This window comes from Neolamprologus multifasciatus, chromosome 8, assembly GCF_963576455.1.
Source record: "Neolamprologus multifasciatus chromosome 8, fNeoMul1.2, whole genome shotgun sequence".
Lineage (NCBI taxonomy): Eukaryota > Metazoa > Chordata > Actinopteri > Cichliformes > Cichlidae > Neolamprologus > Neolamprologus multifasciatus.
This window is the reverse complement of record NC_140446.1, coordinates 29846345-29860645: the sequence shown is the minus strand read 5'-3', so window position 1 is coordinate 29860645 and position 14301 is coordinate 29846345. Positions and strand designations below refer to the sequence as shown.

At 39.1% G+C, this 14301-nt stretch overlaps 2 protein-coding genes across 10 annotated transcripts in view; both read right to left on the bottom strand.

The window, feature by feature from the left end:
• tdrkh (tudor and KH domain containing) overlaps positions 1-4035 on the bottom strand; it is a 28363-nt gene extending 24328 nt beyond the window's left edge. The window contains exons 1-3 of one of the 4 annotated variants that reach the window (XR_014875835.1): positions 3907-4035; positions 1271-1431; positions 1072-1163 (exon numbers count right to left, since the gene is read on the bottom strand). Coding sequence is in view for 1 of the 4 variants with exons in the window: in XM_085171285.1 (XP_085027411.1) it covers positions 1072-1163; positions 1271-1400 (222 nt within the window). In the remaining 3 variants the exon portion in view is untranslated. Of the gene's footprint in view, positions 1-1071; positions 1164-1270; positions 1757-3906 lie in introns of those variants that run through there. The other 3 variants (XR_014875837.1, XR_014875836.1, XM_085171285.1) reach the window with 3 other exon arrangements.
• A 3056-nt stretch (positions 4036-7091) lies between these two features.
• Positions 7092-14301, bottom strand: part of tmem94 (transmembrane protein 94) — a 51341-nt gene continuing 44131 nt past the window's right edge. For all 6 annotated transcript variants that reach the window (XM_085171279.1, XM_085171278.1, XM_085171281.1 and 3 more), the window contains 3 exons: positions 14066-14159; positions 10246-10416; positions 7092-9528 (listed from right to left, as the gene is read on the bottom strand). In XM_085171279.1, coding sequence (XP_085027405.1) covers positions 9456-9528; positions 10246-10416; positions 14066-14159 — 338 coding nt within the window. In that variant the 3' untranslated portion in view covers positions 7092-9455. The remainder of the gene's footprint in view (positions 9529-10245; positions 10417-14065; positions 14160-14301) is intronic.

Sequence of the window (14301 nt, the reverse complement as noted above, 5' to 3'; positions counted from 1 at the left end):
CTTCAATGCTCGGAGTTCATAGGTAAAACCAGGGAGCAGAGCGAGTGAAGGAAATAGAGTGAGTTTTTACAGGAGCCAGAGAATCAAGGACATTGAGTAAACAATTTTTATAATATAATAACAAATCATCAGGAGCAGAATAGAAGTCCGGAATCTGAATATTGTCCAGTCTGGTAGTGAGAATGTCCATACAATGTTCTTGATGTTGCAGAATGAGATGAGACGGTTTGGTTTGGTAGAAGAGCAGCTGAGACTGAGGTTAAATGAAAGGAGGAAGTGGTCGGTTATGGGAATTTCAGCAGCAGAAAGATTCGAGGGAGTAAGACCAGAACAGCAAATCAAGTCCAAGGTGTGCCCTTTGGAGTGAGTGGGAAAAGTCAATAAATAACTTGTTTAAATTCAAAGCCCTCGAGACAGGAGGAAAAGTCTCTGGTGAGCAGAAGGTCATTATTATATATTCATATTATTATATATGAATGTTGAAATCTCCCACCAAGATAACATTTGGGGAGAGAGATGAAGGATGGGTTAGCAGATTAGCAAAGTCACTGAGGAAGACAGGGTTAGTTTTTTTGTTTTTTTTTTTTCTTTGGGGGGGGGGGGGGGTGTACAGTAGCTATGATGGTGGGTATGGGTCCAGTCAGCTCACATGCAAGGCACTCTAGGGAGCTAAAGGTATCAACATTAACTGGCAGGACCTTCAAGTGCTGGCGAAAAATGATCGCGAGACCACCCCCACGACCTGAGCGGCGAGGTTTAGAAAAGTAAACAAACCCCGGAGGAGTAGATTCATTTAGCTGAGAAAAGTCATCAGGTTGTTGCCAGGTTTCAGTTAAACAGAAGAAGTCAGACTTATTGCAGAGTACCAAGAGAGAACCCACACAAACACAAAGTCCCCAGCCAGTTGGTGGATTTGAACTCAGGACCTTCATGCTGTGAGATAACAGTGCTAACCACCATGTTGCCACGAAATAAATGCATTCCAGTTATTTCCACTCATTTACAATAAACGTTCAACCAAACGGAACAAGCAACAAAGAAGCAGACAGTGAAAAGGTCTGAACAACTCACCATGTCTAAAAATGTGGCTTGGCATCGGTACATGTTCCTGTACACCTCTATAGGAAGCGTCATCTTGGACACCTCAGTGTTGGGACCCTGATCTGTTAATATCAATCATATACAGATAAGCTCATAATAAAATAAAATGTATAAATTATCATACACAAATTAGGTTTGGAATGATACCTGTTCAATGAGAGATACTTACTGCTCTTGGTGCCGTTTATGTGGCGATAGATGATGTAGCCCAGAGTGGCCCCAACGGAAAGCCCTGCAGCCAGAGCCACTATTTTCCCAGAGCTCAAGCTGGTCTTATGACCTTCCTTCACTGCATCCATGACACCTTGTGCACCCTGCAGGATGCTTTACCTAAACACACACACAACACAAGTCTCTATCCATTGGTACTATCAGCCTTATTAATGATCTACTCCTCCTCCTTCCATCCATGTTTCCAGCTACAGTTTATAGAAAGTTTTTATTTGGACACCTTATTGCTTCTTCCTGAGAATGACCCCTTATTGCAACACAGAAGCTGTGGCTCTCAAGAAGAGTCATCAGCACACATTGTGCCCCATCTACTTTGAGCTAGGTAAACATTCATAAATAAAATGATTAAGAGCAAAGAGAATTTAAATATCAGTTATTTTTATAAAGATATCTTTGTTTCAATTAACAATAAATAAAACATCAAAAAGAAAATTTAAACAGAAAAAAATATATACTGTTTCAGCTGTTGCTCAAATTCAAAAGCCCAGGACCTTTGAATTAGTTAAACAAAAGATTCAGGTCAGGCCACTACAAATATTCTGTTTTTTTAAGAGGTGGACTTTCTGGTGTTTTGGATCATTGTGCAGCTCCAGAACCCAAGTGCACTTCAGCTTGAGGTCATGAACAGATGGCCAGACATTTCCCTTCAGAAAAACAACTTCATTTTGTGTTTACTTGCATTATCTTTGTCTAATATTTACATTTGTTTGATGATCTGAAACAGTCAAGTGTGACAAGGAGGAAGGAAGGAAGGAAATCAGGAATGGATCAAACACTTTTTTTTCTTTTTTACACCACTATGTATATACATACACAATGCAGTACTGAGGGTTTCTATTAAATTCAGATTTAGACAAAACTGTACTTTCAAATATGGACCATCTCATTCAAAAGATAAAAATGATTACATTGGTGTGGCTCCCAAAAATCAACTGTCTCTCAATGATGTTGCCTGTTGGAATAACCTCACAGGTACTTGACCAATTTGACCAAAAAATTTAAGACTTTCTGTAAGATAAAAATAAACCGGGGATCAGTAGAAAGAAAACATGGACATTGAGACAGAGGAAGAAATATAAATATATAAACATAAAATGTGATTTTTCCCATCTGAGATGATCTATACATCTTTATGTGATGTGTGTATTGGAAACAATGGCTTGAAAAAGGAATATGCACAATGAGCAATGTTTATTTGGATGGAGTGGTTTGTCATATGAAATTATTCAGAAAAGCGTTTTGAAAAGAGAGACTTTCTGGCAATACTTACAAATGAGAGAAAATATTTTTAAAGGCCAATTTATCATGAACAAGAACCAAGTGATTGACTTTTTGGATCTTTATGAAGTCGCACATAAGGCAGCTGTGCTTTATAAACTGTTAAACAAATAGAAAAAGCACACCTTCAATACTCTAAGGATTTGGCAAAAGGACCTTGGCTGTGCAATGAGCAAGAAGAACTGGTCTGGAGTATTCTCCAATACTAATAAATACCTTTTAAAAAGGCCCATGGAAAATTCATGCCATTTCTAAAGTAATACATGGGTTTTATTTTACCCACTTAAAGTTTGGATGTAATGTGCAACAATTTCTGTTGGAAATGTAAATCAGAAAAGGAACATTTATTCATGTTATTTGGGAATTTAAACAAGTGTATTCCTTTTGGGGAAAAAAAATCTAGATCGTGTAGTGGACTGGTTAAGTTTGATAATACCCAAATCACCAAGGTTATGTTTTTTCTGAGACCAGTCGGTCTTACCCACTGCATCCAAATACTGCTTTGTGGTAACAAAAGCAGGTGCTTTTACAGCCACAAGAATAACCCGAAGAGTATGGAAAGACACATCCTCCCCAAATTTCAAAAACTGGACAGAAGCTATGTAAGAAATTGGATCATACAGAAAATGTTGGCAAGAATTGACTATGATACTGAGAACTTTAGGAGATCTTTGAGAGGGCAGTTTGTAGAAATGGTTGTAGGTTAGAATTTCAAGCCCAGCCTTTCTTTGTCTTTCTGTTTTTATCCAGTTTTCTTCCACTCTCTTTTTACATCGGCATGTAGTTATGATCAGCGCATTCATGGAAAATCAAATAATGACCCCGTCTGATCTCGTTAAACAAAAATTTTAAGAACGACTAATCACTTTCATGACTCACACTATTGAGTGTAGGCTTCAAGCCAGCTGCCTTCTAATGAGAATCGTACTTAAAAACCCATTGAATGCGGCATAAATATAACACAACGTGATAATTGCACCCTGCATGCATTTGCTCAGGAGTGTATATATTTTGGGCATTTGATAGTTCTGTTTAGCAGCAGCTTACCACTTTAGGACAATAAAATAGAACAAATATTAGATTTAGATTCGAATACTGCATGCAGTCTCCTCGGCTCATACAAGATAAGCTAGCTGCTGCTTTACATACAAGTTCAGCACTGACACAAGGAAACTAAACGCCACTAGCATGTTCAGATACATGATATCACAGCCTTTATATGTTTTCGACGCTAATACGATTTAGACTCAACAGCATTTTGGAAAGAGTTTCCATTCCCTTCCCACTCGACCTTACCTGTCGATTTGTTAACCTCCTAGAAGGAAGTTCTCAATAAACCGGAAACAATATTTAGTATTTAATTTTCGAATATTGAATTTTCTAATGTGCAGCAGCAAATTAGCTATTAACACAAAAAAACACTTTATAAATAATTTACTATGAAAAATTTATTAACCATAAACGTGATCATTTAAGTGAAACATTTTATTTTAAGTCGTCAACCGGAAGCCCACTGCGTGCAAGCCCAGTGACTGAAGAAGAGGCGTTCCCCTCAGAATCAGACCTCAGCACCACCCGGTGGCAACAGACCGACATCACAGACAACCTGTGTGTCAACTCTTGTGCTGAATACATTCATTTGTTTTAATATTTGAGCAAATTTGTCGCAATTCCAATATTCAAACAAAATTTATTTAGTACAACTGCTGCTGACAACTGTCAGTGAAACCAGGTGTTTTACTGAAAAAGGTACAGGCAAAAATTTTGTTTTCTAGAACCTTACCTGAAGGTTACAATTTGGAGAGCGATCTAGGATTATTTCCTGAAGGTAAGTTATGTAGAACCTTAAGAGAACTTGTTTAATCTGTTGATGTTATGGGAGAACCTCAGAGGACCTCCAGGGAATATTGCCTTCTATTAGTGCCTCCAACAACTGTCTGGAAACGTCAGTCATATTTAAGGGCATTGCCTATAGTGATAGCTACAAAAAACAAAAAAGATGTGATTTTTTTTTCAGATAAAATGTAAAACTGTACTAATACATTTTTTTTTAAATTGGGTGTAAAATTGGTGCAATATCATTCTTCTCTTAGGATGGAAAAGAGAACTTTAAACAGACTGATGTTTTTCAGGTAAGTAGGCATAATAGGAGAGAGATGATACAGGAATATGAACATCCTTATAAATTATGTAATGCTGTAGGTGAACTCATCATTGACACATTTGATATGCATTTAAGCTTTAAAACATTGCAATATCTAAAATGGAAACCAATGAGCAGTTCATTCTGAAGCCAGATACAAGAACATCTTAAAAGACAAAGACCTGGATGACCTCTAATTAGCTGCTTTAAAAATTTCAGATCAAACTGATGTTGTTGTACTCTGCCCTAAAAAGCTTCGAAATATGGTATTTAGACAGATGCTCACTCTGGATGGCATTACCTCGGCCTCCAGTAACAATGAGAAATCTTAGTTTTTTGACCAAGACATGTCCCTCAGTGCATATAACACACAAATATACAGGACTACCTTTTTAAAAATTTGCATTTTTATCTTTAAAATGACAAATATCCTGTTTCAGAGTGATGCTGGAAAATTTACTTTAGGCATTTATTAGGCATATATATTGAACTGCACTTTGCTTGGTATGCCAGTACCTTTCAGCTGCCTTTGTTATCCTACATGCTAGCCAAGCCTGATAAGACTCCTTCAGTCTGACAGCTCTCTTTAGGTTGGGTGTCCACCACCTGGTTCTGGGATTACTACCACTAAAGGCACCAACAACCTTCCAGCTGCAATTCCTTGCAGTAGCTTAGGCAAGGAAGTTGTGGAACATTCTCACTTGGACTCAATGACCCCAGCCTCTTTTAGAATGGAATAAAAGCCAGGGAAGGCTGGCAGGGGAGCTGGGATAATTCCTTAATCATGCTCTTCCTACTTCAGTAACAACAGGACCTGGAGGGAAAGGATAGATGAGCAGGAGACCCGATGGCTGTAAAGCTGTCTGGAGCAGAGCACAGGTTTGTTGGTGTAATCATACTGTAAAATAATCAGTTCCCTGCAACACAGACTGTGTACGCACAGTGTTATTGCAGTGGAAGGCGGGCAGGTGCACCCACAGATGGAGAAAATGACAACCATCACAGCCTGCACATGTCCCAAGACCAAAAAAAGAAAAAAAGAAAAAAAAGAGAGATGAGGTGGTTTTGGGGCTGACTGGTTATTACCACTGGTTCGTTCTGAACTTTGTAGAGCTGACCAGCCCCTAACAGACCTCTCTGAAAAGGTGTCCAAGATCTGCTACAGTGGATGGAGGAGTGCCAGATGGCATTTGTGCAGGTTGAAAAGGCTCTCTGTGGAAAACCTGTGCTGCACACCCCTAACTTTTTCCTGTTAGAACGGGAAAGGTGGTACAATACTGTTGAAAAAGAGTTCTTGGCAATACAGTGGCTTCTTGAGATGCCCATTCACTTTGTTTGGAACACGTCCCACTGGCTCCAGTGTATGAAGGACGCCATTGCCTGGATCACCTGGGATTAGCTCTCCAGCCTTTTAAGTTCAAGGTGCCCCGTAAGCCAGGGGCACAGATAATCGTGGCTGCTTTCTCCGGCTTGTGGGAAAATGGGTGGGAGGTAGAACTGGCTAGATGGCTCCGCTTGCCTAAGTCGGGCAGTGGGGTATTTAGAGAGGATGGGTGGGGCAGCAGGTTCAGGGAGCAATGCTAAGGAGGCTGGCTGGTCAGCTGAAACTAATTCCCTAATCATTCTCTCTTCATTTAAGTAATGCTGCGATTGAGCTAAAATCCTGTGGGATTTCCACATACAGATGAACAAACTGGTGATAGCTAACCAACCACAAATTGTAGTGGTAAACAAGTAGAGGAAAAGGCTGTAGTAACATATTGACAGTGTTGGGAAGGTTACTTTTAAAATGTATTCCATTACAGATTACATGCCCCAAAATGTATTCTGTAACGTATTCAGTTATGTTACTCGATGAGAGTAACGTATTCTGAATACTTTGGATTACTTAATATATTATCATGCTGTTTACAACTACGTGAATGTACTATTGCTGTGATTTATTACTGTTACTGAAGGTCGGCGGCTCCGAACCGTAGTAAAGGGACCTCTGGCTAATAAGGCGGGGTCCTTGTCGGGCTCATAGCCGAAAACTAGCTTTACTTTGTTGTCTGGGTCAACTTTGCTAGCGAGAGACAGAGAGAGCAGTGTTGCCAACTCCTTAGTAAGGAAAATCGCTATTGGCTGTCCTAAAAGTCGCTAGAAGTCACCAAATGATGTCATCACCCAATTTGCATAATTTGTCATGCTAATATAATTGTAACCTACGTTGTTGGAGAGAGAAATAACATCGTGGACGAGACATAAAGTGAGTAAAAAACGTCCTAAATGCAGTTAGAATTTATTTAGAACTACAAATTTAATTTCTTTTAGCAATTATTGTTTTTTTTAATGTCACAATTCCAACCCTGCTCCTTTATCCGGGCCTGGACCGGCAAAAGTGACCCGAAATTGGCACTCTGGTGGAGTTACTGTGTGTGTGTGTGTGTGTTTATAAGTAGTTTTAAACCTTGTGATCCACAAAACAGCCTAACAGTAAAAGAACTGACTGCGTTACAGTCAGTGCGGGAGCAGGTGCTTCGCTCATGCGCGATTCATTTGCCGTTTGGACGCACAGGTGTGAACACCACCTGCCCTGATAGCAGCTGGGGGAGGACTATCCTCCGCCCGTGAGCGCTTTGGCACGGGTGAGGCGCCCACGGCAGCACCGCTGCTTGTTGAGAGTAAGAGCGCGTTTTCACGTCAAAAAGTCGTCATAAATAAGTCTCCAATAACACCAGAAAAAGTCGCCAGATTTGTCGCTAGTCGCTTTTTAGAAAAAGAGTCGCTAAGGGGGTCTGAAAACTCGCTAAATATAGCGTAATGGATATTTAGTAACTGTAACGGAATACAGTTACTCATATTTTGTAATTTAAATACGTAACGGCGGTACATGTATTCCGTTACTCCCCAACACTGCATATTGATAAGATTAGGAGGGTGAAGGCAACAGTGATACCTGTGGTAACAGGAGAACAATGGGCAGACGGGGAGATGATCACAGGTTGAAGGATAAATACCAATAAATGTGTGTGTGTGATCTGTGCCCTTCACTGGACAATAGTGTAACTGCATGTCTTCTTTATTTATGTGATTGTCTGCAAGAGAATATAATCCTTACATTTTGCGTTACTCTGACAAAATGGACGAATAAGGGAAAAAATGGATGAAACAATCTGTCAATATTACTTATTACAATGACAAATATTTACAAAATTCCAAAAACCTAGGACACACATGGAATAAAGTGAGGTTTTTAATCACAACTACTGTGACAGCCAATGAATATTGCAAACTTTGCAACCTGCACATGCCATATGTGAATTCAACTTTATTCCCATACATATAAAAAATTTAAAAAAAAAACAACAATATCATATATACACAATTCCAACTCAAAACAAAGGTTTTGGGGGGATTTTTACATTTTCTGAAAAACAATTTTAACTCTCGATCACTTACAGGGTTAATATGCCCCTGGAAAAATTTATTTTCAGAGTTATTATTATTATTGTTAAACAAATGCAAAATTACATTACAGCTACACACACACACACACACAGGTGTGTGTGTGTATAGCAAAATACAATTCAAATCTTGCAGGCTGTTGAGGAACGTGTTCTCAACTAATTGTATTCTGAAGATTTTCAGAGAACTTGACCTGTGACCTTAAGGTTAAGGCCACTGAGATTCAAACTCATTCGATATTTTTAGTAGATACACCCACGTATCAATTTAAAAAATAATAAATCCTGTGTTGCTACATTCTCTAGTTATTACATTCCCAAACTTGGGTGTCCACATTGCTCCCCTTGACGACAATACCCCATCAACCTTTTATGTCTCAGGGGTAAAAAAAATGACTCGTTGTCAGGTTGTATTGCACAATGTCTCTCTTCATGACTCTAGACTTATTCTCTGTTACAAGCTCAACAACCTAAATAGTTCCTGTTCCTGTCAACTAACAAACTACTTTGTGCAGTAAATAAACCCAAACACATCAGCAAACATGAGAGAGAACCTGAGTGGCACTTCATGCTTTAGTTTCCTTTTTAACTCTAAATGGGAAAACCTCCTTTACAAAATAAATTAGCCATTTTTAATAAAAACACATTCAACTGTGCATCTTACCTCCTCAAATGTTTTCACAAACAAAGTTTATTCGACTGTTTGTTTATGTATTTAGTGAAATAGAACTAAGTTCTTCAAAAGTACTCATGCCTATATTTATAATTATTACAAACTTTGGGGCTCCATGGGTACCTTTTTTTCAGCCCGGTGTGTTCCCATTTGACTTGTTAAAAAAAAAAAAAAGATCATCAAAGTTAGTCAGATGATATGCAACAATTCAATATGTCTCAGTGGATGTCACATTAAGATCCTCTGAAAGTGAAGTAGCATTTAGTGGAACGTTTCTGGAGTGGACCCCATGTAAAACGTTTCTCAGATGTAGAACAGATGTGAAGAAGATGAAGCAGGAGCTTCTTCAGACATCATTTAAATGTTTGTAATTAAATTGGATTCTTTGGAGTCTTTCTTTTCCCTGCCTTTTTTGTTATGAATCAACTGTTAAAAAACGGTCCCAGAAGCTCGAACAAATGTGTCAAACTGCCATCATGGCTGTTCGACTTTTGCTCCGCCTGGCCGCAGTGCAGTTAGGCTTAAATTGTCTGCTACAGCATGTGCACCAAGCTGGCTCCTGGTATTGCCACACCAACCGACTTCAGAACGGAGAGTTCATTCCAAGCTTTGTTTCAAACTGCAACTTCTGTCTCTTCTGGTACCGAACTCGCACCCTTTGAATGGACACAGAGGACAAACCAGAGCTTATAATCAACACACACAAAAAAAACCCAATTTAGCAGCAATTCAGTGCTCTGAGGAGTATAAGAGAAAAACAAAGACTGACCTGAAATCTAAAAAAATTATAATCATCATCATCATCATATTATTATTATTATTATTATTATTATTATTATTATTATTCCACCACCACATGTTCATGCTACCCTCTTTCTGTTTCTAACATTTGTACAGAACATATTGTCCATCCATCCATCCATTCGCTTCCGCTTATCCTTTCCAGGGTCGTGGAGGGCGCTGGAGCCTATCCCAGCTGTCATAGGGCGAGAGGCGGGGTACACCCTGGACAGGTCGCCAGTCTGTCGCAAGGCTAACACATAGAGACACAGACAACCAGTCGCACTCACATTCACACCTATGGGCAATTTAGATTGATCAACTAACCTATCCCCACTAACTGCATGTCTTTGGACTGTGGGAGGAAGCCGGAGTACCTGGGGAGAACATGCAAACTCCACACAGAAAGACCCTGGCCTGATGGTGGAATTGAACTCAGGACCTTCTTGCTGTTCAGCAAAAGTGCTAACCACCATGCTGCCCGTGCACCGTGAATCAGAATCAAGTTGTTTCTAATTGTTTTCCAACTATTTTATACTGTCCCCCCCCCAAACACTACTGATGTATTTCTAACAGCTTCTTCTATTTCATACCGTATCTCATGTAGCTTCACCACTTCATTGACTACAACCACCAGCAGCAGGGAGACAGACACTAGCAGCCAGGCCTCCAGCGGTATGTCAGCCAGTTTAAAGCACAGGACAGTAGTCTTGTCACACCACAACTGGTAATCCACTGTGGCTTGAACAATTTGGCTGACCAGTCTGGTGAAAAGTACAGACAAGAAGATTGCATACATATACATATACATACCCTTTTCCATTAGTACCTACTCGTGTCGGCTTGGTATGGCTTAACAAGGGTTTTTAGGGTTCGCCATGGGATGATAGTAGTGACTGGTAGCAGGTACCTTTTTAGTACCTGCTTGGCCACAGTCTCAAGCGGTCCAACCAGGTACTAAAATGTGACATCAAACCGCATGCCACTGATTGGCTAATCAGTGGCGTCACTTGATGATTCACGAGAGCGTCTCCTTATCGAAAATCAAAACCGCCATTTTTGAAACACGACAACGAGGTAAATGGGTACACAACAAATAATACTGTGGTCTTCAAGTCTGACAAAACGCCACCGACTGAGGAATGGGAATAGCATCGGTCTGATATCCTCCTCTACTGTCTTGATGCATACTCAATCATCCTGGTAAGTAAATCCCAAAGAGTTAATTCTGTTCATCTGGACGTTTTTAGTTTTCAAGTGATTTTCTTCAGTCTCAGATGACTGCAGGTCTCTGCAACCTTATAAACAGTAGCTTTGCACAATGACAAGCCCAATGGGCTGTGAGGTCAGTTTCTCGATCATTAATATGCAAATTGTCATGACCACTGATCAACAACCACAGATCAAAGACCACTGATCAATGCCCATGAGTACTATTCATAGAGTTGGGGAATGGTTGCAATCACAGCATTGTATGATGGTGAAAGATGTCCCCTCCTCGATTCAGAGGAGCTCTTTCCCTTCTCACATAAATGGCCTCCTTGACTCCCCGCCCAAACTAGCAAACTAGTGTTTTAACACAGCGTCCACAGATGAACACAATCAACTCCTTGGGGCTCTCCTTGTGTTGTGGTGTCATGTGTCGCATGCAAATGATGTAACCGGACACTCTGCTGTGTTGCTATTAAGACCTCACGCACATTCGTGGTATATTGATTGTAACGAGCCGATCCAAGTAGGTACTAATAAAAAATTGCTAACAAAGACTCAAAAACAAAGGCAATCCAAACTGATTTTACTGTAACGTGTAAAGCATCATAAGACAAGATCTTATTATGGTCATGACTACATTTTACATTCTGCCAACTCTGAGGTAAACAGCAGAACTACAGTTCTGTGCAGAAGTCTTGAGCCACCCACCTGTTTTATATTTTGTTTCCAAGAATTCAGATTTTTTATTTTTAAATGACCTATAGGCAATAGTTTTACAGACATTATTAAGCTCTTTCAAAGTTTTTCTTTGGACATTGGGTGCTTTTTTTTTCAGTTTTCAGTCCAGTCCTTGTACCTAATCATTTTCAGAAGAATGTTTTTCACACTGGCCTATGACTCATGCAGGCATAAAAAGGCACTCAACTCAACCAATGAAGGATAATGATAACAATGATAACAATGTTATAAAAACTGAAAAAACACAATTTTAGAAATAAGAAGGAAAAATCCAGCAAAGACCTAAAAGTCCTCCTTAGAAATGCATCTGATCCTTCAGTCATTTACTGTTTGACCACGACTCAGTAATGACGTCCATGGAGTGTGGCTATCAAGAAGCCATTCTTAAGAAAGGGAATCAAGAAGAAGAGCTTGAGGTATGCCAAATTGCACAAGAACGGGACTGAAAATCAGGGGTATCAGGACTTATATACAGCTGGACAGAATTGTTAGCCCACTATGTAAATATAATTTTTAAGCACATGTTTTAACAGTACTTGGAAAATACTTCAATTTTTCCCCCCAGTACCATCACTTTGGTCTTCTGGAGGTAGTTCTTCACCACGAGTTATACATGATTTGGCTCCTTGTCAGGTTGGAAGACAAAGCAACAACCCAGAACCACTTTTACTATGGATTGCATGAGTTTTTCTGTTAAAATCTTCACATTTCCCTCTTTCTTCATGATTTCACTGACCATGAAGAGATTCCCACTTCCATACTTGCTGCAGCATCCCCATAGTTTGGTGTGAGGACGTATGCTTTGGGTTGTACACATCTCCCTTCTTTCTACAAACATAACCAATGTCTTTGGCCAAAGAGCTAGAATTTTGTGTCATTTGACCAAAGGACACATTTCCTACCTCTGCCAGTATGATGGCTGCATGCAACCACACAACTGAAATACTCTGTTACCTGGAGCTGGTTTAAGTGCAGAGGCAACAAAATGGACTTAACCATCTGTTGAGACGATTCAGGGGGGAATGGGGTTTCTTCTTGTATTATGTTTAGCTATTGCTTTGTGGTTTTCACCTTTTATTTATACAATAGTTCATTCAGTCACTATATAAGTGGAGCTGTCTCTCATTTGGGGAGGTCGGTTTGTTGAATTACGATATTTTGTACTTTTTTGAGTAGAATTTTGTTTAGTTAACCTCTTTTATGGGCCCACTTAATTATTAATATGGCTTGTTTCTGTCATTTATTTTTTGTAATAATTTTGTCTTTTTTGGAGGGTAGAGTAAAACCTATTTCTTGAAGTGCCTGTATGTTCTCATAGCCAGGCTTGCTCTGTACTGGGTGGCTCACTTCCTCATGTTCCTCATACTTGGAAATGTTACAACATTTTATATTCAACTGCTTTGTGGGCATCAATAAGTCTTTTTCTAAAGTCTAAATCCCAGTTTTAACTCGAAGCTTTGGTCATTTTAAAGTCAAAGCACATCATTGCACAGCAGTGGTTTGGGCTACGGCTCAATGGAAAAGGTCAATGTTTCAGAGGGCTAATAATACTGACCCCAGTCATTTTTGTTTTTTTTCTGAAATTATTCTTTCAATATGTGCAAATAAAAATATTTTGCGCTTTCTAAAGAAACCTAATGTATTTAGAAATGCTCGTTTGAAAATCTCTTTTTCTGTTTAAAAAAAAGTACTTGAAATTTCATAGTGGGAGTAATAATTTTGTTCTTATCTGTATGCAGAAGTCAAGAAAGAGGTATAACAGTGTCTACAGCAATCTATAAAACACGGTGAAGACTAATGGTTTAGGTCTGCATGGCTCTTCAGTGGAGTTATGAACATGGAAATGTGCAATTAGATTTTTATCCACCATCCACTACCACCTGGAAAGCAACTGATTGGCAACGGCTTCATTTTTTAGCATGACAATGGTCACAAATATGACACCAATGCTGTAAAAATAACAAGGTTTTTACACGTACCGAGATAGAAAAAGTAAACTATTTGCTGCACATATACTTTCATAGCAAAAAATCTAAATGAAGCATGGATCAAGACTTTTGCACGGTACTGAGTTTTCTCTCAGGTGTTGCAGCAACATAACCACAATGTTCAAAGTTTGATTCTAGCTTTGTGAGTGCAGTATGTCAACTCAACATTGCATTCACTTTGAAAGTTGTCTTGAAATCTCATTAGTAAATATGTCTATGAACATTGCATAACATCTTTAATAGACAAACACATGAACTCCAGCACCAATCTGTTCATTTTAACACTGTTGTAAGTACAGTATCTAAAGCTAAATGTACTGGTGTTTATACACTGCAATTTTCTAGTCTTACTGATCACTCAAAACAGGACTGCTGAAATCAATTATAAAACCAGCGTTAATCTTAGTCCTTGATGTTTGCAAAGATGTTGCTAAACACTGGGCTTTAACATTATCTAAAGAACATAATTACTTACACCACAGGTACAGTGACACACCACCAGGAATTGCTGAATGGGCTCTTTTTCCATAAAGGCTGCGAGCGATGGACATAGCTCAGGGAGATTACCACTGGTAAATGACAGAACAACAATAAGAGAAGTTCGCTTTTAAAAAAGAAAACACAATCACTCATCTTTAACATGGGAGTTTTACTGATCATCTCGTGATTATCAAAACAATCTGTGTTCAAAATGTTCATTTTTTTTTTCCA